The 21,768-nt window shown below is 47.9% G+C and overlaps 1 protein-coding gene across 2 annotated transcripts in view; it reads right to left on the bottom strand.

Annotated features, from left to right (window-relative positions):
* Positions 1–270: 270 nt before the first annotated feature.
* The window catches only part of LOC126970809 (cleavage and polyadenylation specificity factor subunit 6), a 35,599-nt gene continuing 14,101 nt past the window's right edge, over positions 271–21,768 (bottom strand). The window contains exons 6-13 of one of the 2 annotated variants that reach the window (XM_050816930.1): positions 20,802–20,927; positions 18,292–18,385; positions 16,802–16,909; positions 15,028–15,128; positions 14,041–14,250; positions 12,003–12,220; positions 2,936–3,031; positions 271–2,030 (exon numbers count right to left, since the gene is read on the bottom strand). In XM_050816930.1, coding sequence (XP_050672887.1) covers positions 1,835–2,030; positions 2,936–3,031; positions 12,003–12,220; positions 14,041–14,250; positions 15,028–15,128; positions 16,802–16,909; positions 18,292–18,385; positions 20,802–20,927 — 1,149 coding nt within the window. In that variant the 3' untranslated portion in view covers positions 271–1,834. The remainder of the gene's footprint in view (positions 2,031–2,935; positions 3,032–12,002; positions 12,221–14,040; positions 14,251–15,027; positions 15,129–16,801; positions 16,910–18,291; positions 18,386–20,801; positions 20,928–21,768) is intronic. The other variant, XM_050816931.1, reaches the window with a different exon arrangement.

The raw sequence follows: 21,768 nt of genomic DNA, 5'->3' as shown, positions 1-21,768 counted from the left end.
AATTGAACAGTGATCGTACGAATTTATGAATTTTACGCAGATATTAAAAGAACAGTTTTCATAAAATTGGTGGAAATAATCATTCCAATCAATCATTTTCTTAACGCGCCTAAAGAAGTACAACTTCAAAAATAGATTGTTTTTTTGGTTTTGTGTGCGGCATTGAATTATATATCACTTATAATCAGATAAACGTCTTGCTCGTCTTATAACTTACCATTAAGAAGGAAATTATAAGAAGGTATGATCAATGAAATAAAAAAAACCACATGAATTTTATCAATTTAATCCAAATTACAAACTAAATGATAAACTAAGTATGAGACACATACATCTTACACCTAACGACAACTCTCACTTAGATTTTCTTTATAAAACAGTAGTTACATAGAATAATGTTCTATAGAAACTCGTCCTACCCACATCTCAATGACATACAACCACATTAACCAGATTACTTTTCATCGGGTAAGCCACCAAATCCTGCTAGTATCTGAACGGCAGTAGGCTCATTTATAAGGAGTAACTTGGGCTAAAGATCTTTATGCTGAAAAACTGTTTAGGATCTGCGTAAAAACAAAATGCAATACTAAACTTTGTGGGTGTGAACCCTCACATATCAATATGATCAAACATTTCAACTAAGTCTCTCGTTGTGTTCTAAAATATTAACATATCTCAATTTGAGGTCATCATTTTATATTCCTCATTTTAGTCTCCAACGGTCATTACATACGATCTTCGTGCAATAAAACCGACAGTAGGACGGCAAGTCACTACGTTTCACTTTCAAAATATACTGTCAGATTGGCGTTAGTATACAGTACATAGTGCTATATACTAACGCAACAATATAGAAGCATTTAGAACACACTAAGGATAAAAATGTGTGGATTAACCCCTTTATGAATAATTTTTTTGTGGCAACTTTTATTTCACGAGATGTTTGTTGTTTCGAGCCTAAAAGATCAGCAATAGTATGTCATAATTATTCAATTCTCCTGTTATTTTATTCATATAAGTCAGTACATAATATTGTTCTAGGCTCAGTCCACATTTATTTCTGAACATACATTAAGTAACCACAGTAGGTACTGATAATTACACTATTGAACCCAAACGTACATAAATTACTATCGATTTTTAAGATATATATAGTCTAGATATATATATATATATAGGTTATATTTGAAATGTACTACTACCAGTGTCTGACATATTAACTCAAAATGGCCGACATGTACTTACTAAAAAGCTTCAAAAGTGTAATTTCTTTACTAATTGTGTTCAAAACAAAATGTTCCGTTATTTTATGTAATATCTAATAAACCGCTACAAGAAAAATCAATAAAAGATTTTAGCGCCATCCAATGTCTATACAAAAAAAAAACATCTTGAAAAAGTGATATTATATTGTTAGATTATAATATATTATATATTTTAATATCCTGTTATCATATACTGTCTATTATAAATATTATGATGACATAGATTGCATAAATAAACAATTTCCGTTTACAGTAGTAAAACAAAATCAATAATTTGTTATTAATTAATAATGACCTCAAAATTATTTGTCAAATGGGACATCGTATTTGAAGTAGAACTAACTGTATGTAAATATTTGGATAAATTGTCACGTTTTAGTATTCTATTGGTTTCTTATTATAATAATTATTTAATGACATCAAAAAGAATTCTAAACCAATCAATTTTGAGAATATAAATGCCTTTTATGCCTTTTAATATAATATTCCATTATAATTATTGGAATAATGTTAAACACGTGGCAGTGTGCGGTGTGCCATGTGAACTTAGCCTTAGAGTGATAGCGTTAGTGTCTCGCGTCGCGGCGATGTTCACGGTCACGTTCACGGTCGCGGTCACGGTCGCGGTCAGATGGCAGCGGTTCACGGTCACGTCGCTCGCGGTACCGCTCATCGTAGTATGGCGCGGCGGCCGATCTACTCTTCGTGCTCGCATCGCCCGCACCCACTTCAGGTACCACTTCTGCTGGTGATTTTCGAGGCCTAAAACAAAAGCTCATAGATAAGATAGTAAATCAATATATAAGACAAAAAAGTAAGTTATAATATGTAGCAAAAAAAGGAAGAGAATGAATGAAACTGAGCAGGTCGCGCAAGTAGCTCTAGCGATAGAATTCGAGCGATATAAAACGAAAACGATCAGTCTCCGACATTATTGCTTGTGAAGGTGTACACTCTAAGCCCGTTGAAGAGTCGGCAAAAAACTTAGGAAGAAAACAGGAAAGGCCTTTTTGCCTGGTAGCAGACATATTATGTAGTTAGTAATTTATAGACATCAAAAAATAAATAAAAGAAGTTATTTTCTTATAGATAATATCCCCTTTATTATGTTACGGTAGATTGAAGGTTTCCGCGCAGTTTGTGCTGTTCCCAAAATGGTAATATTCTTTATTTGACTTTATATTACTCAGTTCTTATTATTGAAACACATAGCTCATCATTAATAACTAATTTTATAATATCTACAAAGCTGATAGAATAGAATATGTTTTACTGGGGTATTTCTATTTAGATAAATTTAAGAGGTTATTTGATGGTGATTATCAATAAAAAATATAGTGTTTTTTTAATTGAAGAAGACAAACGAGATACCTGATGGTTACACGCGTACTACTGCACAAATGTTTATAAATTATTAATTATAAATCTACTAAGCTAAATTGGTAATATATGTTGTCCGATAGATAAACTTCGAATATTGACTTTCGCCATGAAGTTGGCAAATAAAAACGTATTAATATATTTCGAAATAATCTATAATTTTAAAAGTAAATTTATAAGAATTATAGAAGTATTATCTTCACTGCAATACAATGCATTTGGAAAGCCGTCGCCGGGTTTTCAACATAGCATATGCAATAATATCACTTTCTCCAATATCAATATACCTTTCCTCCCTGCTGTGTCCTCTGTAATGATCAGCGCGTTCCCTGTCTCTAGACCTGGATCGTTCCCTCTCACGGTCACGGTAGTCCCTGTAGTAACTGTAAGAAAATACAATCACACTATAAGTAAAGCACACATCACACTATAGAACAAAATAGAGGATTACCTATCACCTCGAGACTGGTCACTTATTGTCAGCTCTCTCCTAAATCAAATCAAAATCATTTATTCACGTAGGTCACGGAAATGACACTTATGAATGTAAAAAAAAAATATTTTTCTTATTGAATCTACCGCTACTTCGTAAAGGGTTGAGCTAATGAGAAGAAGTAGCAAGAAACTCATTGCCACACTTTTATATCAAGATTTACATTTTAAGTACATCGATTTACAAATCATTTCAAATTACAATATAATATGTAAAATGTAAAATGATGCAACAGACACACTCAAACGTCAAATAATCAATGTCTTACACGAGTAAGTCAAAAAAGTAAAACTAATAGGGCTAATTATTGAAGTCCGTTTTAATACATAACAATATAATACAGACAGCTACCTTGTTGTGGACAAAACCAATGCAGTTTTACTTAATGACAATAAACGCACGAACAAAAAGAGGAAATTTCACTAGCGTACTAAGTTATATGTATATCTATGCAGGATAAATGTATGTTTATGTATTGCGTAGAACAACAAGAACTTATTAATTTGGAGGACGACACAAGGTTGGTCTACCGTGCACACATATCTAGGAAGGCAAAACGCAACATAAAACAAAACAATTCGAATAAGTCCGTCACAGAGGTTGCTATGATGTATGTGTGTATATATCAAGGCATACCACATCTACATAGTAATATTTGAGTCACCAGATGCAGTGTTAATAATAGAGGTTTAAGTGTGAAATAGACGTTTTGGCGAATAGGCTACTTTGGATTAATATAATTTTGGTGTTGGGATTGCAGTGCATTCTGTTGTGTTTATTGTTCTTAACCACCCAAAGACCCCTTTATAACAGTTGGTCCTTCGAGCCGAATGAGCGCGTTGCTTACAGTAGTAATGATGAGTTTAATGCAATTGTATAAGCCGACTCATTACAATTCGCGGCCTGGTTTGATGTTAGCGTACTCCAAAGATTGACGCATTTGCATCAACTCGGTAGAGTAAAAAATCTTAAAAATGGGTGCCCTATGATTTAGAGAAGCACACGTTGAAGCTTGCGATACAACGATACAACGAATGAGATGTGTGTGTGATGAAAAGTGTATCATGTACGATATTCGCAAGCGAACGTTGCAATAGATGACTTAGGTCAAATACCCAAACAATACACAGAAAGCAGTTAAAGACAGCGGAAGATTTTAACTGTTTGGTGGTAACTTTATCGTGTAATCTACAACCGAAGATATGAAGTCTATTATCATGAACTTCGAACAATGATGGAGAAAATCACATTGCGACAGCCCAACTCTTAAACAAATCGTCACCATGATAACGCGACAACCTCACACAGCTCCAGAAAGCGTTTTAACTTTACAGGATAGGTCCTACAGTTAGGTTTACAGGATAGGTTACAGGATAATTTAGGAATTAAGAAACCCTCCGACATCCTTCGCCAGACCTGACCCCAACCGACTTACTGCAGTTTCCGCGATTTGAACTTTTTTTAAATGATAAAAATTTTCTTCTCGGGAAGCAAAACATAGTATTTAAAATACAATGTTCCGAGAGACACCAAAAAGAATTCTAAAGACAAAACAGATTTCTAAATGACATCAAAAAGAATTGTAAAGGAATAAATTTTGAGAAAATAAATGCCTTTTATGCCTGTTAGAGCTATACAGCAAAGGCATGAATGACTTTTAATGTTTTTAATGTATTTTTCCTTAAAATTTTTTTTTTGATTTTTTTGTACAATACGCCAATTTCATACTTTAACTCGAAATAAATAGCTCCGTGGCATCACCAGGATATGATATATCTTGATATTATGTCACAACTGATAAGTGCAAGCTTATATAGCGCTATACATTACAGCATAGTCTGTGGCCGCTTGCTATGTTTATAGCATATAATAAGTCTGTATATTAAAGCTGAGTTGTGACGAGGGTCAGGCGCGAACACTTACAGGTCGCGCTCACGCTCGCGGTCTCGCTCCTTCGACCGTTCGCTGTACCTGCAATTACCATTACCATAATTCGACTTCCTTTATTGAATCTGCAATCATTTTCGTTACCGAGGCTAGATTTATCAATGATCCTTTTATATAGTCTAGTGGTGGTTGTTAGCATTGCCTGTCAAAGTGGTTGATGTGATAACTTTACATGACTTAAGTGAATAATATGACGCACATTTAATGCAAAGCAACCATTATTATAGTTATATTTTTCACATATGCAAAGGCTCCTCGTAGTCGTTCTTTATTTTTTTTTAATTGGAATTAACATGGAATACTTAATTTTATATCTCATAATTTTTTTTCTGACACTCACTTCATGGTTAATACTTGCGATGCTAGTGATATTACAGCAATACCTATGTTCGTGGTCAGGCCCGTTTAGGATAAAGAGCAGGTGCGCGGGTGTACGTTTTGGGGTCTAGTTCTAGTCTGTAGCAGCTAGGTGACCACACTCACCGGTCGCGCTCGTCCCGCTCGCGGTACCGGCTGGTGGAGCGGTCTCGGCGGCGCGAGGCGCGGTGGGGCGGGCGCGCGTCCCTGTCCCGATGCCAGTACCACACAGGTCGTCACTCACCGGTCGCGGTACCGGCTGGTGGAGCGGTCTCGGCGGCGCGAGGCGCGGTGGGGCGGGCGCGCGTCCCTGTCCCGATGCCAGTACCACACAGGTCGTCACTCACCGCTCGCGGTACCGGCTGGTGGAGCGGTCTCGGCGGCGCGAGGCGCGGTGGGGCGGGCGCGCGTCCCTGTCCCGATGCCAGTACCACACAGGTCGTCACTCACCGGTCGCGGTACCGGCTGGTGGAGCGGTCTCGGCGGCGCGAGGCGCGGTGGGGCGGGCGCGCGTCCCTGTCCCGATGCCAGTACCACACAGGTCGTCACTCACCGGTCGCGGTACCGGCTGGTGGAGCGGTCTCGGCGGCGCGAGGCGCGGTGGGGCGGGCGCGCGTCCCTGTCCCGATGCCAGTACCACACAGGTCGTCACTCACCGGTCGCGCTCGCCCCGCTCGCGGTACCGGCTGGTGGAGCGGTCTCGGCGGCGCGAGGCGCGGTGGGGCGGGCGCGCGTCCCTGTCCCGATGCCAGTACCACACAGGTCGTCACTCACCGGTCGCGGTACCGGCTGGTGGAGCGGTCTCGGCGGCGCGAGGCGCGGTGGGGCGGGCGCGCGTCCCTGTCCCGATGCCAGTACCACACAGGTCGTCACTCACCGGTCGCGGTACCGGCTGGTGGAGCGGTCTCGGCGGCGCGAGGCGCGGTGGGGCGGGCGCGCGTCCCTGTCCCGATGCCAGTACCACACAGGTCGTCACTCACCGGTCGCGGTACCGGCTGGTGGAGCGGTCTCGGCGGCGCGAGGCGCGGTGGGGCGGGCGCGCGTCCCTGTCCCGATGCCAGTACCACACAGGTCGTCACTCACCGGTCGCGCTCGTCCCGCTCGCGGTACCGGCTGGTGGAGCGGTCTCGGCGGCGCGAGGCGCGGTGGGGCGGGCGCGCGTCCCTGTCCCGATGCCAGTACCACACAGGTCGTCACTCACCGCTCGCGGTACCGGCTGGTGGAGCGGTCTCGGCGGCGCGAGGCGCGGTGGGGCGGGCGCGCGTCCCTGTCCCGATGCCAGTACCACACAGGTCGTCACTCACCGCTCGCGGTACCGGCTGGTGGAGCGGTCTCGGCGGCGCGAGGCGCGGTGGGGCGGGCGCGCGTCCCTGTCCCGATGCCAGTACCACACAGGTCGTCACTCACCGGTCGCGCTCGTCCCGCTCGCGGTACCGGCTGGTGGAGCGGTCTCGGCGGCGCGAGGCGCGGTGGGGCGGGCGCGCGTCCCTGTCCCGATGCCAGTACCACACAGGTCGTCACTCACCGGTCGCGGTACCGGCTGGTGGAGCGGTCTCGGCGGCGCGAGGCGCGGTGGGGCGGGCGCGCGTCCCTGTCCCGATGCCAGTACCACACAGGTCGTCACTCACCGGTCGCGCTCGTCCCGCTCGCGGTACCGGCTGGTGGAGCGGTCTCGGCGGCGCGAGGCGCGGTGGGGCGGGCGCGCGTCCCTGTCCCGATGCCAGTACCACACAGGTCGTCACTCACCGGTCGCGGTACCGGCTGGTGGAGCGGTCTCGGCGGCGCGAGGCGCGGTGGGGCGGGCGCGCGTCCCTGTCCCGATGCCAGTACCACACAGGTCGTCACTCACCGGTCGCGGTACCGGCTGGTGGAGGGGTCTCGGCGGCGCGAGGCGCGGTGGGGCGGGCGCGCGTCCCTGTCCCGATGCCAGTACCACACAGGTCGTCACTCACCGGTCGCGGTACCGGCTGGTGGAGCGGTCTCGGCGGCGCGAGGCGCGGTGGGGCGGGCGCGCGTCCCTGTCCCGATGCCAGTACCACACAGGTCGTCACTCACCGGTCGCGGTACCGGCTGGTGGAGCGGTCTCGGCGGCGCGAGGCGCGGTGGGGCGGGCGCGCGTCCCTGTCCCGATGCCAGTACCACACAGGTCGTCACTCACCGGTCGCGCTCGTCCCGCTCGCGGTACCGGCTGGTGGAGCGGTCTCGGCGGCGCGAGGCGCGGTGGGGCGGGCGCGCGTCCCTGTCCCGATGCCAGTACCACACAGGTCGTCACTCACCGGTCGCGGTACCGGCTGGTGGAGCGGTCTCGGCGGCGCGAGGCGCGGTGGGGCGGGCGCGCGTCCCTGTCCCGATGCCAGTACCACACAGGTCGTCACTCACCGCTCGCGGTACCGGCTGGTGGAGCGGTCTCGGCGGCGCGAGGCGCGGTGGGGCGGGCGCGCGTCCCTGTCCCGATGCCAGTACCACACAGGTCGTCACTCACCGGTCGCGCTCGTCCCGCTCGCGGTACCGGCTGGTGGAGCGGTCTCGGCGGCGCGAGGCGCGGTGGGGCGGGCGCGCGTCCCTGTCCCGATGCCAGTACCACACAGGTCGTCACTCACCGGTCGCGCTCGTCCCGCTCGCGGTACCGGCTGGTGGAGCGGTCTCGGCGGCGCGAGGCGCGGTGGGGCGGGCGCGCGCCCCTGTCCCGATGCCAGTACCACACAGGTCGTCACTCACCGGTCGCGCTCGTCCCGCTCGCGGTACCGGCTGGTGGAGCGGTCTCGGCGGCGCGAGGCGCGGTGGGGCGGGCGCGCGTCCCTGTCCCGATGCCAGTACCACACAGGTCGTCACTCACCGGTCGCGCTCGTCCCGCTCGCGGTACCGGCTGGTGGAGCGGTCTCGGCGGCGCGAGGCGCGGTGGGGCGGGCGCGCGTCCCTGTCCCGATGCCAGTACCACACAGGTCGTCACTCACCGGTCGCGCTCGTCCCGCTCGCGGAACCGGCTGGTGGAGCGGTCTCGGCGGCGCGAGGCGCGGTGGGGCGGGCGCGCGTCCCTGTCCCGATGCCAGTACCACACAGGTCGTCACTCACCGGTCGCGGTACCGGCTGGTGGAGCGATCTCGGCGGCGCGAGGCGCGGTGGGGCGGGCGCGCGTCCCTGTCCCGATGCCAGTACCACACAGGTCGTCACTCACCGGTCGCGGTACCGGCTGGTGGAGCGGTCTCGGCGGCGCGAGGCGCGGTGGGGCGGGCGCGCGCCCCTGTCCCGATGCCAGTACCACACAGGTCGTCACTCACCGGTCGCGGTACCGGCTGGTGGAGCGGTCTCGGCGGCGCGAGGCGCGGTGGGGCGGGCGCGCGTCCCTGTCCCGATGCCAGTACCACACAGGTCGTCACTCACCGGTCGCGGTACCGGCTGGTGGAGCGGTCTCGGCGGCGCGAGGCGCGGTGGGGCGGGCGCGCGTCCCTGTCCCGATGCCAGTACCACACAGGTCGTCACTCACCGGTCGCGCTCGTCCCGCTCGCGGTACCGGCTGGTGGAGCGGTCTCGGCGGCGCGAGGCGCGGTGGGGCGGGCGCGCGTCCCTGTCCCGATGCCAGTACCACACAGGTCGTCACTCACCGGTCGCGGTACCGGCTGGTGGAGCGGTCTCGGCGGCGCGAGGCGCGGTGGGGCGGGCGCGCGTCCCTGTCCCGATGCCAGTACCACACAGGTCGTCACTCACCGCTCGCGGTACCGGCTGGTGGAGCGGTCTCGGCGGCGCGAGGCGCGGTGGGGCGGGCGCGCGTCCCTGTCCCGATGCCAGTACCACACAGGTCGTCACTCACCGGTCGCGCTCGTCCCGCTCGCGGAACCGGCTGGTGGAGCGGTCTCGGCGGCGCGAGGCGCGGTGGGGCGGGCGCGCGTCCCTGTCCCGATGCCAGTACCACACAGGTCGTCACTCACCGGTCGCGCTCGTCCCGCTCGCGGAACCGGCTGGTGGAGCGGTCTCGGCGGCGCGAGGCGCGGTGGGGCGGGCGCGCGTCCCTGTCCCGATGCCAGTACCACACAGGTCGTCACTCACCGGTCGCGGTACCGGCTGGTGGAGCGATCTCGGCGGCGCGAGGCGCGGTGGGGCGGGCGCGCGTCCCTGTCCCGATGCCAGTACCACACAGGTCGTCACTCACCGCTCGCGGTACCGGCTGGTGGAGCGGTCTCGGCGGCGCGAGGCGCGGTGGGGCGGGCGCGCGTCCCTGTCCCGATGCCAGTACCACACAGGTCGTCACTCACCGGTCGCGGTACCGGCTGGTGGAGCGGTCTCGGCGGCGCGAGGCGCGGTGGGGCGGGCGCGCGTCCCTGTCCCGATGCCAGTACCACACAGGTCGTCACTCACCGGTCGCGGTACCGGCTGGTGGAGCGGTCTCGGCGGCGCGAGGCGCGGTGGGGCGGGCGCGCGTCCCTGTCCCGATGCCAGTACCACACAGGTCGTCACTCACCGGTCGCGCTCGTCCCGCTCGCGGTACCGGCTGGTGGAGCGGTCTCGGCGGCGCGAGGCGCGGTGGGGCGGGCGCGCGTCCCTGTCCCGATGCCAGTACCACACAGGTCGTCACTCACCGGTCGCGGTACCGGCTGGTGGAGCGGTCTCGGCGGCGCGAGGCGCGGTGGGGCGGGCGCGCGTCCCTGTCCCGATGCCAGTACCACACAGGTCGTCACTCACCGCTCGCGGTACCGGCTGGTGGAGCGGTCTCGGCGGCGCGAGGCGCGGTGGGGCGGGCGCGCGTCCCTGTCCCGATGCCAGTACCACACAGGTCGTCACTCACCGCTCGCGGTACCGGCTGGTGGAGCGGTCTCGGCGGCGCGAGGCGCGGTGGGGCGGGCGCGCGTCCCTGTCCCGATGCCAGTACCACACAGGTCGTCACTCACCGGTCGCGGTACCGGCTGGTGGAGCGGTCTCGGCGGCGCGAGGCGCGGTGGGGCGGGCGCGCGTCCCTGTCCCGATGCCAGTACCACACAGGTCGTCACTCACCGGTCGCGCTCGTCCCGCTCGCGGTACCGGCTGGTGGAGCGGTCTCGGCGGCGCGAGGCGCGGTGGGGCGGGCGCGCGTCCCTGTCCCGATGCCAGTACCACACAGGTCGTCACTCACCGGTCGCGCTCGTCCCGCTCGCGGTACCGGCTGGTGGAGCGGTCTCGGCGGCGCGAGGCGCGGTGGGGCGGGCGCGCGTCCCTGTCCCGATGCCAGTACCACACAGGTCGTCACTCACCGCTCGCGGTACCGGCTGGTGGAGCGGTCTCGGCGGCGCGAGGCGCGGTGGGGCGGGCGCGCGTCCCTGTCCCGATGCCAGTACCACACAGGTCGTCACTCACCGGTCGCGCTCGTCCCGCTCGCGGTACCGGCTGGTGGAGCGGTCTCGGCGGCGCGAGGCGCGGTGGGGCGGGCGCGCGTCCCTGTCCCGATGCCAGTACCACACAGGTCGTCACTCACCGGTCGCGCTCGTCCCGCTCGCGGTACCGGCTGGTGGAGCGGTCTCGGCGGCGCGAGGCGCGGTGGGGCGGGCGCGCGTCCCTGTCCCGATGCCAGTACCACACAGGTCGTCACTCACCGGTCGCGCTCGTCCCGCTCGCGGTACCGGCTGGTGGAGCGGTCTCGGCGGCGCGAGGCGCGGTGGGGCGGGCGCGCGTCCCTGTCCCGATGCCAGTACCACACAGGTCGTCACTCACCGGTCGCGGTACCGGCTGGTGGAGCGGTCTCGGCGGCGCGAGGCGCGGTGGGGCGGGCGCGCGTCCCTGTCCCGATGCCAGTACCACACAGGTCGTCACTCACCGGTCGCGGTACCGGCTGGTGGAGCGGTCTCGGCGGCGCGAGGCGCGGTGGGGCGGGCGCGCGTCCCTGTCCCGATGCCAGTACCACACAGGTCGTCACTCACCGGTCGCGCTCGTCCCGCTCGCGGTACCGGCTGGTGGAGCGGTCTCGGCGGCGCGAGGCGCGGTGGGGCGGGCGCGCGTCCCTGTCCCGATGCCAGTACCACACAGGTCGTCACTCACCGCTCGCGGTACCGGCTGGTGGAGCGGTCTCGGCGGCGCGAGGCGCGGTGGGGCGGGCGCGCGTCCCTGTCCCGATGCCAGTACCACACAGGTCGTCACTCACCGGTCGCGGTACCGGCTGGGGGAGCGGTCTCGGCGGCGCGAGGCGCGGTGGGGCGGGCGCGCGTCCCTGTCCCGATGCCAGTACCACACAGGTCGTCACTCACCGGTCGCGCTCGTCCCGCTCGCGGTCCCTCTCGCGCGACCGCTCGCGGTACCGGCTGGTGGAGCGGTCTCGGCGGCGCGAGGCGCGGTGGGGCGGGCGCGCGTCCCTGTCCCGATGCCAGTACCACACAGGTCGTCACTCACCGGTCGCGGTACCGGCTGGTGGAGCGGTCTCGGCGGCGCGAGGCGCGGTGGGGCGGGCGCGCGTCCCTGTCCCGATGCCAGTACCACACAGGTCGTCACTCACCGGTCGCGGTACCGGCTGGTGGAGCGGTCTCGGCGGCGCGAGGCGCGGTGGGGCGGGCGCGCGTCCCTGTCCCGATGCCAGTACCACACAGGTCGTCACTCACCGGTCGCGCTCGTCCCGCTCGCGGTCCCTCTCGCGCGACCGCTCGCGGTACCGGCTGGTGGAGCGGTCTCGGCGGCGCGAGGCGCGGTGGTGCGGGCGCGTGTCTCTGTCCCGCGAACGCGAGCGGCGCCGTTCGCCGCCGTACGACTTGGTCTCTACGCCGTGCAGCGTGTCTTGGAGTGACGATATCAGGATCTTGCAGCGGTCGTCGTGAGCCACCTGAACATCATATTAAATCAGTGTGAATTTTTTTTATGTATTTATTTTAATTACTCGTTAAATTTAGAGTTATAAGTATACTTAATAATCTTTACATGTACAGTGTGGAACAAGCATATATGAAATAAATGTAGGTACATACTTGTTAGCATATTTGCTGACGATATACCAACAATTAACAAAATCCTTACATTGGTTTTACAAACGTAGACTTTTCTTTTTGAGCTGATTTAAACGTACTGTAGAATAAGTAACCGGGTCAACGAGTCAATGAACTTGAATATTTCAATATCATAAGGCGGCGTTGCCGGTTTGCCGTGCAAAAGTTGGTTAGAGCACTGGGACGGAATGGCAGAGGTCGTGGGTTCGAGTGAGGATTATCATTTTAAACACATAACAAATTGTTTACATTTACAAGAGCGACATCTCAAGTAAAAAGCCTAATATGCACATATTGGGGTTGAGCAGGATATCAACTGTAAAGTAAGTAGATGAAGCCACAACCTGAGAGTTGAACAAAGCATACAAGATTTTATGACGTCACTCAAACGGTTGGCTCAGTTGGTTAGATCACTGGCACGGAACGCCAGAGGTCGTGGGTACGATTTCCGCATCGTTCATAAAATTTGAATTTCAAATTTTATTTGTGTAAAATTATTATTATTACCGTCCGGACCGTACTGAGTACGACGGCGGACCACTTGGTGCGAGGTATCCACGCCCACCTGACCGTCCTATGGTCCGGCCGTACCAAATCTGACCATGTGTTTAGGCTTTAAAATACACGTGCCGTCGGTATCTCTTTGACGGCGGCGCTATTCAAAGGCAAGGTCGAACTTCGTACGGCGTAGGGTAAGAACATCTTCTATCGATAATTAGCTTTCTTTACAGGGAGTTGTAATCGATAAGTTTATTTTGAATTTGTTGTGTAATGATTGTTTTAAAAATACTACACCCTTAGGTATTTAAAACTAAACAGCATCGTAAATTTTATAAATTATGAAGTAGTTTAGAGATAATGATTGTGAATAAGTAAGAACTAAACAATAATAATTTATTACTTGTTTGTAATTTAAAAGCAACCTTATAAAAACTTGTTTACTGCTTAGGAAATCACTCAAAAAACAGTGGTTTCGTAAATATTGAACTTACAAAAATAAACTATTTCTTTACAAAGCTTATCTATTTATTACTTGTTAAAAATATTATTCGAATAACACAAAAATACTCGTTTTTAATGCCTAGTTTAGGTTGTAGTTAATTGTAAATAAAGTATCGATAAACTAGAATTGCGCGGTATGCCCTTTTTACGCCTTTATTTTTTTCGCCATTTTAGTTGATTGATTCAGTATTCACCATTAATTAATCATATTTCATCATTAGTTATTAGTTTTACGCTAGGAAGCTAGCGTACAACTGGGAGGTGTGTATTTATATATATTCGACCTGTCAGAGTGTCCGTGAATCTAGTAGGTGCCTTACGCAGGTCGCGATTGTTTTAAGTGATTGACTGTATTTATTCATTTTATTATCTTAAAGTTCAAGTGAAAAGTTTAAATCAATTTTTATTTCTTCGCTAATTGTTAAGAGCTTGTTTACGAGAAGAGAAATAACAACCGATTCGGCGCTCGTGTGCCACGTTGTCGACTGTTTTCTTTTTTCTAGTTCAATTTGATATTTATTTTCTTTGAAAATTTTACGTTGATAATTTAATAATTAATTTGACTATAGTTCTGTGGACCAGTATGACTTGTATCTTCATTTATGTATGCATTCCGTCCTGTATAAAACTTTTCTCTTAGATGTCAACAGGGTCTGACCTTGCTCTGCTTGATGAGCGAGATGGCGGTGACCAGCGTCTCGATGGCGGACGCGTACTCGCCGGCGGCCGCGTCGCTCACGGCCCGCGCGATGGCGCTGGAGGACACGGTGCGGTTGCGGCCCATGACCTCCTCGAACTCGGCCTCGCTGATGGCGGCCAGCGGCGCGAGCGGCGCGTGCGGGGCCAGCGCCGGCCGCGCCTCGTACGACTGATGTTATGATGGAACACTTTCAAACTAAATCTGACTATATATAGTGGCAAAGGAATTTTAATCACGATTTTTGTATATTTTAATTTTGTCAATATATCAATGAATTAAAGACTAATATTATCTGTACAATTACTAGTTGCCCAGATAAACCAGTGTCAATAATGAAAAAAAATGGATAGCATAACACTACATCATTATCTTTTTTACATTTATAAATAGATTTGATTATTATTGTAATCCATATTATTGCTGTACATGTATGAATTATGTATGAAATGCCTTTTGATGGGCTTAAATTTTCCAAATATTTACCATTGCAATATAATTTTTTTTACACTATCAGAAAGAAGAGATTTTGACCAACACAAAACAGACCAATTTTTAAAAAAAAAAGCTGATATTTTGACGGGCGATATTTCCATTGAAAAAAAGGGTTTTTTTTCCCGACCTCAGATCGCCCGTATTTTTCTTCCTTTCATTTTTGTCATATTCTATTCGGTTTCCAATGGGTTTCATGCTACTATTATTTTTTTTACTTTTTATCATTTTCAAAGGCTTTCACTACTCTTAAAGATTTATTAGACTTCGTTGAGGTTAAAAACGAAAGTTTATGATATTATGATGTTTTTAACCTTTATAATTTTTGTATTTTGTCAAGAAAATAGTAATAATAAGTGGAAACTAAAACAACGAATGAAATGAACTAATCACTTAACTTAATTCACATTATTTTCAGGGTACATTGAAAAGCATAATTATAATTACGTCACATACCTGCGGTGGTCTACCATAGGGTCCCCTCGGCCCGGGTGGCGGCGGCCCCTGCGCCGGCGGCGGAGCAGCGTGCCCCGGGTGTCCGTAGGGTGCACCTGGACCTACACACAACAATACACGTCTATTTTAATTTGACAAATCCTCCTCATATACCGTGGTTTTTTAATATAAAGATTAAAATGAGGTTGATTGTTATTGCTCACAGACTGAGATCCGGACACATGCCTTTGAATAAGTTTAAATTTTTGATAAAAATTACGGAGCCACTTCTATATTTAAAACATTTTTAATTTTTATTATATTTTTTTTAATTTTTTGCTCAATTATTCACTAATTTATTTTTGGGGTTTTTTCTGTTTATATTCTTTGCTAAATCATCTCATTAGATCGGTGACCTTTAAGACTGTAGACACCGGCGAATCCAACGCTTTCCATTGTCTAATAATTAAATTATTATTTTCAAATTTAAACAAGGCCAAGTTTCTTCATAAGAGTCCAGTTTTTTATTGAAATTTAATCCACATGCTCTACGCAACACACTGATGCGACACTGATGTTTTACTACTATCAATGCAAAACTGGAGTGGGTTGCTTCTATGAAAATTACACACCAAAATTAAGACATACGTTTTATATAATCTTTCCGTTATGACCTAAAACAGAATAATTATATATATATTAATAAATATTATTAAAAGGTGTTTAAATATAAAGGTGCTACACCAACACATACACTACACTCCTAAACTTAAAATATAACACAAGAATAGTTACAGTGTAAGAGTCAATTACATTGTGTGCACCATAACATAAATGAGAATCATTTTCATTGGGTACTTATATTTAACACAAAGACTTATACAGTATATAAAGAAAAATATAAGTAATGTACCATTAAGAATGTTTAGTTAAAATCTGATTAAGCCGAAGTAAATATTTTTTTATATTATTATTGTTCAAAATATACTAGAAACAAAACTTCTACACAATTTAAGCCATCCTCATGAAACTTAGTGTTTATGTGAGGAATAGCGAGTTCACTTATTCTAAACTTAAAATATTTTAATATTAAATAATTATCGTTCTAAGAATATCCAGTTCAAGTCGAAATTTTACATAGTATAAACATGACTTAAATAAATAGCAAAGGAGACAAAGCAAAATAAAAACAAAGAAAAACAATAGAAATAATGAAAAAATTAGACAGTGATTTTGTATTACTGGTATCTATAATGTTCACTAACCATTTCGATTGGCGGACAGTGACAATTGACTATGTGGTCATGTAGGCAGATGTGAGAGAAGCTTTATGATGCGATTTGTTATGTGCAGCATGTATATGCATTGGTTTTATTAGTATTTATAACTAACCCTACATCATGTGCCCATTTACATAAGGTATAAAAATTAGCTTGCATTATTTGTTCGGCCACTTTGACATCCTTGTTTGCTGCAAAGAGACATGTGTCATCTGCAAATTGATACACGGATCCTTCCTTGAATAAGTTACACATTAAGTATTCGGTGGGACTAAGAATCGAACCCTGAGCTGTTCCTCTAGTCGTTCTTATACTGTCGCTAAAGGTACATTCGATTTTGACCATGTGCTAACCTATTTCGATAGTAGTCTTTAAACCACTCAAGGAGGGATCCCTGTATCCCACATTTTTCCATTTTAGTGTACAGCGTCTCATAAAATCAGTAAATCAAATGCCTTACTAAAGTCAATAAAAAGAACGATAACATATATTATATTTATCAAGTGTGTGGGTACCTGGGTGCTGCACGGGCGCCACGGGAGGTTGCTGCACGGGGGGCGCGCTCTGCACGGGCGGCTGTTGGTTGAAGAAGGCCGGGTTCACGTGCGGCGCGGGACCCACTGCTGGACAATTATTATATACAATAAATTATATTCAATATTAACGATTTATCTTATAAAATATTCCTTCACTTCACTCAATCATTTAATTCATTTTACTTTTATTTTTATATTAGTCCAAATCCGAATTGTCATTAATTAACTTTTTTGCTTTACAGAATAGTAAGCTGTTATTTTTTTATGGAAAAGGAGTACAAACGAGCGTACTGGTCAGCTGGTGTTAAGTGATCACCGCCGCCCGCATTCTCTTGCAACACCGGAAAGGAATCACAGGTATACGCGCTTTTTTTGAAGGTACCCATGTCGTATCATCCCGGAAACACCGCACAAGGAACTTCATTCCACAGCATTGTAGTACGTAAAAGAAAGCTCCTTGAAAACCGCACTGTGGAGGATCGCCACACATCCAGGTGGGGATGATATCCTAATTTGTGGCGTGTTGTGCGAAGGTCGAAATCGGCGGCAGGAATCATGTGAAAAAGCTCTTCGGAGTGATAAATGAAGACACATAATGAAGCAATGCCTCTACGCAACGACAAGTGATCCAGCCGCTCAGAGCACTAGGTCTCCGACAATTCAAGCTGCACTGCGTTACACGCGGTTAAATGGATCAAGCTGATACTGGGATGCGCCAGACCAGAGATGACCGCAATACTCAATATTATATGGCTTCGGTTTGCACAGCGCTAGAATGTGGGCCGGCTTGAAGTATTGCCGTGCTCTATTTATGACGCCCAGTTCCTTCGGAGCCAGTTTGGCTTTGCCCTCCAAATGGCTGCGGAATTGACAATCGCTCGAGATTTCGAGACCCAGTATTTCGATACTAGGCGAGGCTGTAAGGGAAGTATTGTCGAAGAACGGTGATACAACAAATTTTAATGTTAGGGTTTTTTAAGGGTAAACGCGCAAACTTGAGTCTTCTGGGGGTTAAATTGGACAAGGTTTAATTGACTCCATTCCGCGACCTTCTCAAGAGAGAACTCGATAGAAGACATAATTTTCTCTCGGCACTGGTCGACGATTTCCCTAGAGAATTGCATGGCCCGTATATACGGCATCGCCCGTACTGTCGTCTGCATAGCAATGTATGTCGGAGGTGTCCAACATATTGATATGCAGAAGAAACAGTGTGGGAGATAGCACAGCCTTAGGGCACTCCAGCGTTCACTGGCTTGAGATTCAAGCAATAAACGTCGATAACGACCTATTTGTTGCGCTAGTCTGAGCAAAGGCTAAGTACGCTCTGTAGGTCTCAGCCTTAGTGGCGTCAGGTCATGCACTTCAATAATCACAATTAAGGGTATTCTATTATGTCACGCAACCGTTAATATGAGATCCCTGTTCGAACGTTCAGAGTCAATATTATAATGTGACGTGTTGTTAACCTGGGTGTTGCTGTAACGGAGCGGGGCCACGGGGCGGACCTTGCTGGTGCGGCGGCAGTTGGTGATGAGGCGGCGGCATGCCTTGACCTGGAGGCTGGAACCAATCAAGAATAAAAAATAACATTATGTGGCAGCGGTCATTAGGCTCTTGTGTACACAGTAGACTTGTGTAGTTCACGTACTGAGTACCTACTAAAGAATTAATTCCCAAATTAAATTTGAACACAAAATTGCATGAACGATGCCGGACTCGAACCCACGACCTCTCGCGTTCCGTGCGAGTGCTCTTCCAACTGAGCTAACCATTCGAGTGACGTATCATCATAAAATCTTGTATGCTTTGTTCAATCCTCAGGTTGTGACTTCAAGTTCAACTACAGGATCTACTTTACAGTTGATAACATGCTCAACCCCAATATTTCCATATTAGGAAATTGACTTGAGATGTCGCTCTTGCAAATCTAAACAATTTGTTATATTTTTAAAGTGATAACCCTCACTTCAAGGATTAATACACAGATAAAATTTGAAAACAAATTTAATTTGTGTTATTTTATTGTTTTTATTTAAATTATTTAGAATTAATTCCTGACACAAAGAGAATCAAGTTGCCATTCTATCATTTCTGGGTATTTTTATCAATTTATTGCTAGTTCTTAATAGGAACTTTGTTATTAGTTCTTGAATTAGATAGATAAGTGTAGCACTTATATTCTGTATGTAATAATAATTGAATGAAGTATGAAGGAAAATCAAATATTAACCACAACACTTTATTGAATCGATCAATATATCTACTAGTGTACTAATGCTAAGGAAATAATGAGCCAGCTTTGTTCCTTTCGCGCAACAGGATACCATGAATACTGGTGATCTATCACCTATGGGTGATCCACAAACTAAATTCTTCTCCTATAACGGATAGTAAGATCATTGTAAAGTTGTGACAACCTTTATATGTTTCGTCACATAGTTTTGAGTAGAGATAACATATAGCTCCCGTAAATTCTCTATGTTCATATGAGCTATCGAGAAAAACCTTAAAAACTAGATACCTATTTATCCTTGAACTTAGATCAGCTGTTAGATCGATAATCAAGACGATTTTATGTGGCAAATGTGTATTGCCATTTTTAAAGAATCTCATTAACTGTATAGGCGATGTAAGTGTATAAGCAATAGTAGTAATGATAATTGATAATAATAACATTTCTTTTATTGTATACTATGTGACAACATTATAAAATTTGTATAGTTTTATGAAATTAAATATTTTTGAAGTGTGAGGAAGTTAGAGCACAATTTGCGCAGGTTAGTCGCACTTATTATACGATTAAAATAGCAACTGTCAATATATACATTGAGTGCACAGAAGGGCTTTAATACCGTCAGTGAATGGCTAAATGACAATGTCCTGACATTAAATATATGTAGTTAAAACCAGTTATATTACCTTTTCTCTAAGAAATACAGAATTAACAACCAATCATAATATAAAGTTCCACTCATGTGGTAATTCTGAAGACTTATATTGTCACTGTGCCAAAATACAGAAATCAGAGACCGTCAAGTATCTTGGTATTATGGTAGATAACAAGTTAAATTTTCAATGCCACATAGGACAACTAGCAAAACGAGTGCGAAAATAAATTGTAATTTTTAAAAATTTGAGAAATGTAGCTGAAAAGGACTTGATGAAAAACATATATCAAGCTTTGTGTCAGTCGATATTAACGTATTGCATCACTTCTTGGGGCGGCGCTACAAAATCACACTTCCTTAAAATAGAAAGGGCCCAAAGAGCTATATTGAAAGTAAGTAACTCATTACCAATCTACGCTCCCACTACAGAACTCTATAAACTATCAAAGGTTCTAACTGTGCGTCAGCTTTATATCCTGCATACAGTTTTAAGAAAACATAGCCTTACCAGTTACGATCCGGAAAAAAAAAAGCGCAACGGCGAAAAGATAGAATCTGTGAAAAATTATTGTTTAATATTAGATTCTCCCAAAGATTCTTCTGTGTTGAAGGTTATAACCTTTACAATAAGGTAAACAAAGAGCTGTCAATTTACCACCTCAACAGAACTAAATGCAAGCGTATCTTGACAGAGTGGTTACAAAATTAGACTATACCTCAACTGAAAACCTTCTACACTAATAGTAACTGAGAGTAGAGTACGCCCGCCCGCACACACACACACACATACATTTTATTACTAGTAATTGACAAATTTAAAGTCATCTATTGTTATGATCTATTGTAACGGTACTACTAGTACGGATGTGTACTATTTTAATCATTGTGATCCTTATATCTGGGGGTGAGGTCCTGGTGATCTGTAATACAGGGTCAACCTACTTCAGACACCAGCTCCTCACAAAATACTATCTGTTAAAAAAAATGTAACACTACTGTACTGTTTTAGCTTTAAGATCTTTGTGAGGAGAAAATAAATAGATATATTATTATATTATTATATTATTATTAAAATGGTGTGTTCGTACCGCGTGCTGCGGCGGCATCTGGTGCGGCGGCATCTGGTGCGGCGGCGGCCCGTACTGCGGCGCGGGCGCGGGCGCCATGTGCGGTCCACGGCCGGCCCACTCGCCGCGGCCGCCTGGACGCTGCATCTGATACCACGGAGATAAACTTATTATGGGCCGGGATAAGGAATGCGACATAAGACGCAGGTTTACTTACAACTATTCGCCCATTTTAATGCAATCTATAACAAGGTCTGGCATAGTCAGAGAACGAATTATATGCACGCCATTAAATATCTTATATATACTTTAACAAAAATATGCTGTAGCAAATTAAAATCTGGTGGAGGAGTAATAATTACCAATAATTACTTTAATTATAATATACTAAATGACCGCTAACTATGGGCCTTATGAGGAAGCTCTCTGTTGCTCAGAGGGCAATGAAGAGGGCTATGTTCGGAGTTTCCCTGCGAGATCGAATCAGAAATGAGGAGATCCGCAGGAGAACCAAAGTCACCAACATAGCCCAAGTGATTGCGAAACTGAAGTGGCAATGGGCAGGGCACATAGCTGGGCGGACAGATGATCGTTGGGGCAGTAAGGTCCTCGAATGGCGACCACGTACCGGAAGGCGTAGTGTCGGTAGCCCCCCCATAAGATGAACCGACGATCTGGTCAAGATCGCCGGAGTAGGTTGGATGAGGGCAGAGCAGGACCGATCGTCATGGAGATCTTTGGGGGAGGCAGCGGACGTCTTCCGGCTGAAATAATGATGATGAAATGACTATACATACGTACTTACTTGTTATTAAAAAATGCTCGTAATGAAATAAATACATAATATTATGTACCGTGTTTCATGTGAAATAAAATGTTTATAATATATTTTAGGTTTACCTGTTTCTTTTAAGAAACATAAAACGTTTATGTTTAATGGCGTGAGTTATTCATTGTTTACTACAGCTGTACATGATTATTTCGTCTT

The sequence above is a fragment of the Leptidea sinapis genome, chromosome 22 (assembly GCF_905404315.1).
Source record: "Leptidea sinapis chromosome 22, ilLepSina1.1, whole genome shotgun sequence".
In the NCBI taxonomy this organism is placed as follows: domain Eukaryota; kingdom Metazoa; phylum Arthropoda; class Insecta; order Lepidoptera; family Pieridae; genus Leptidea; species Leptidea sinapis.
This window is presented reverse-complemented; position numbering and strand designations above follow the sequence as displayed.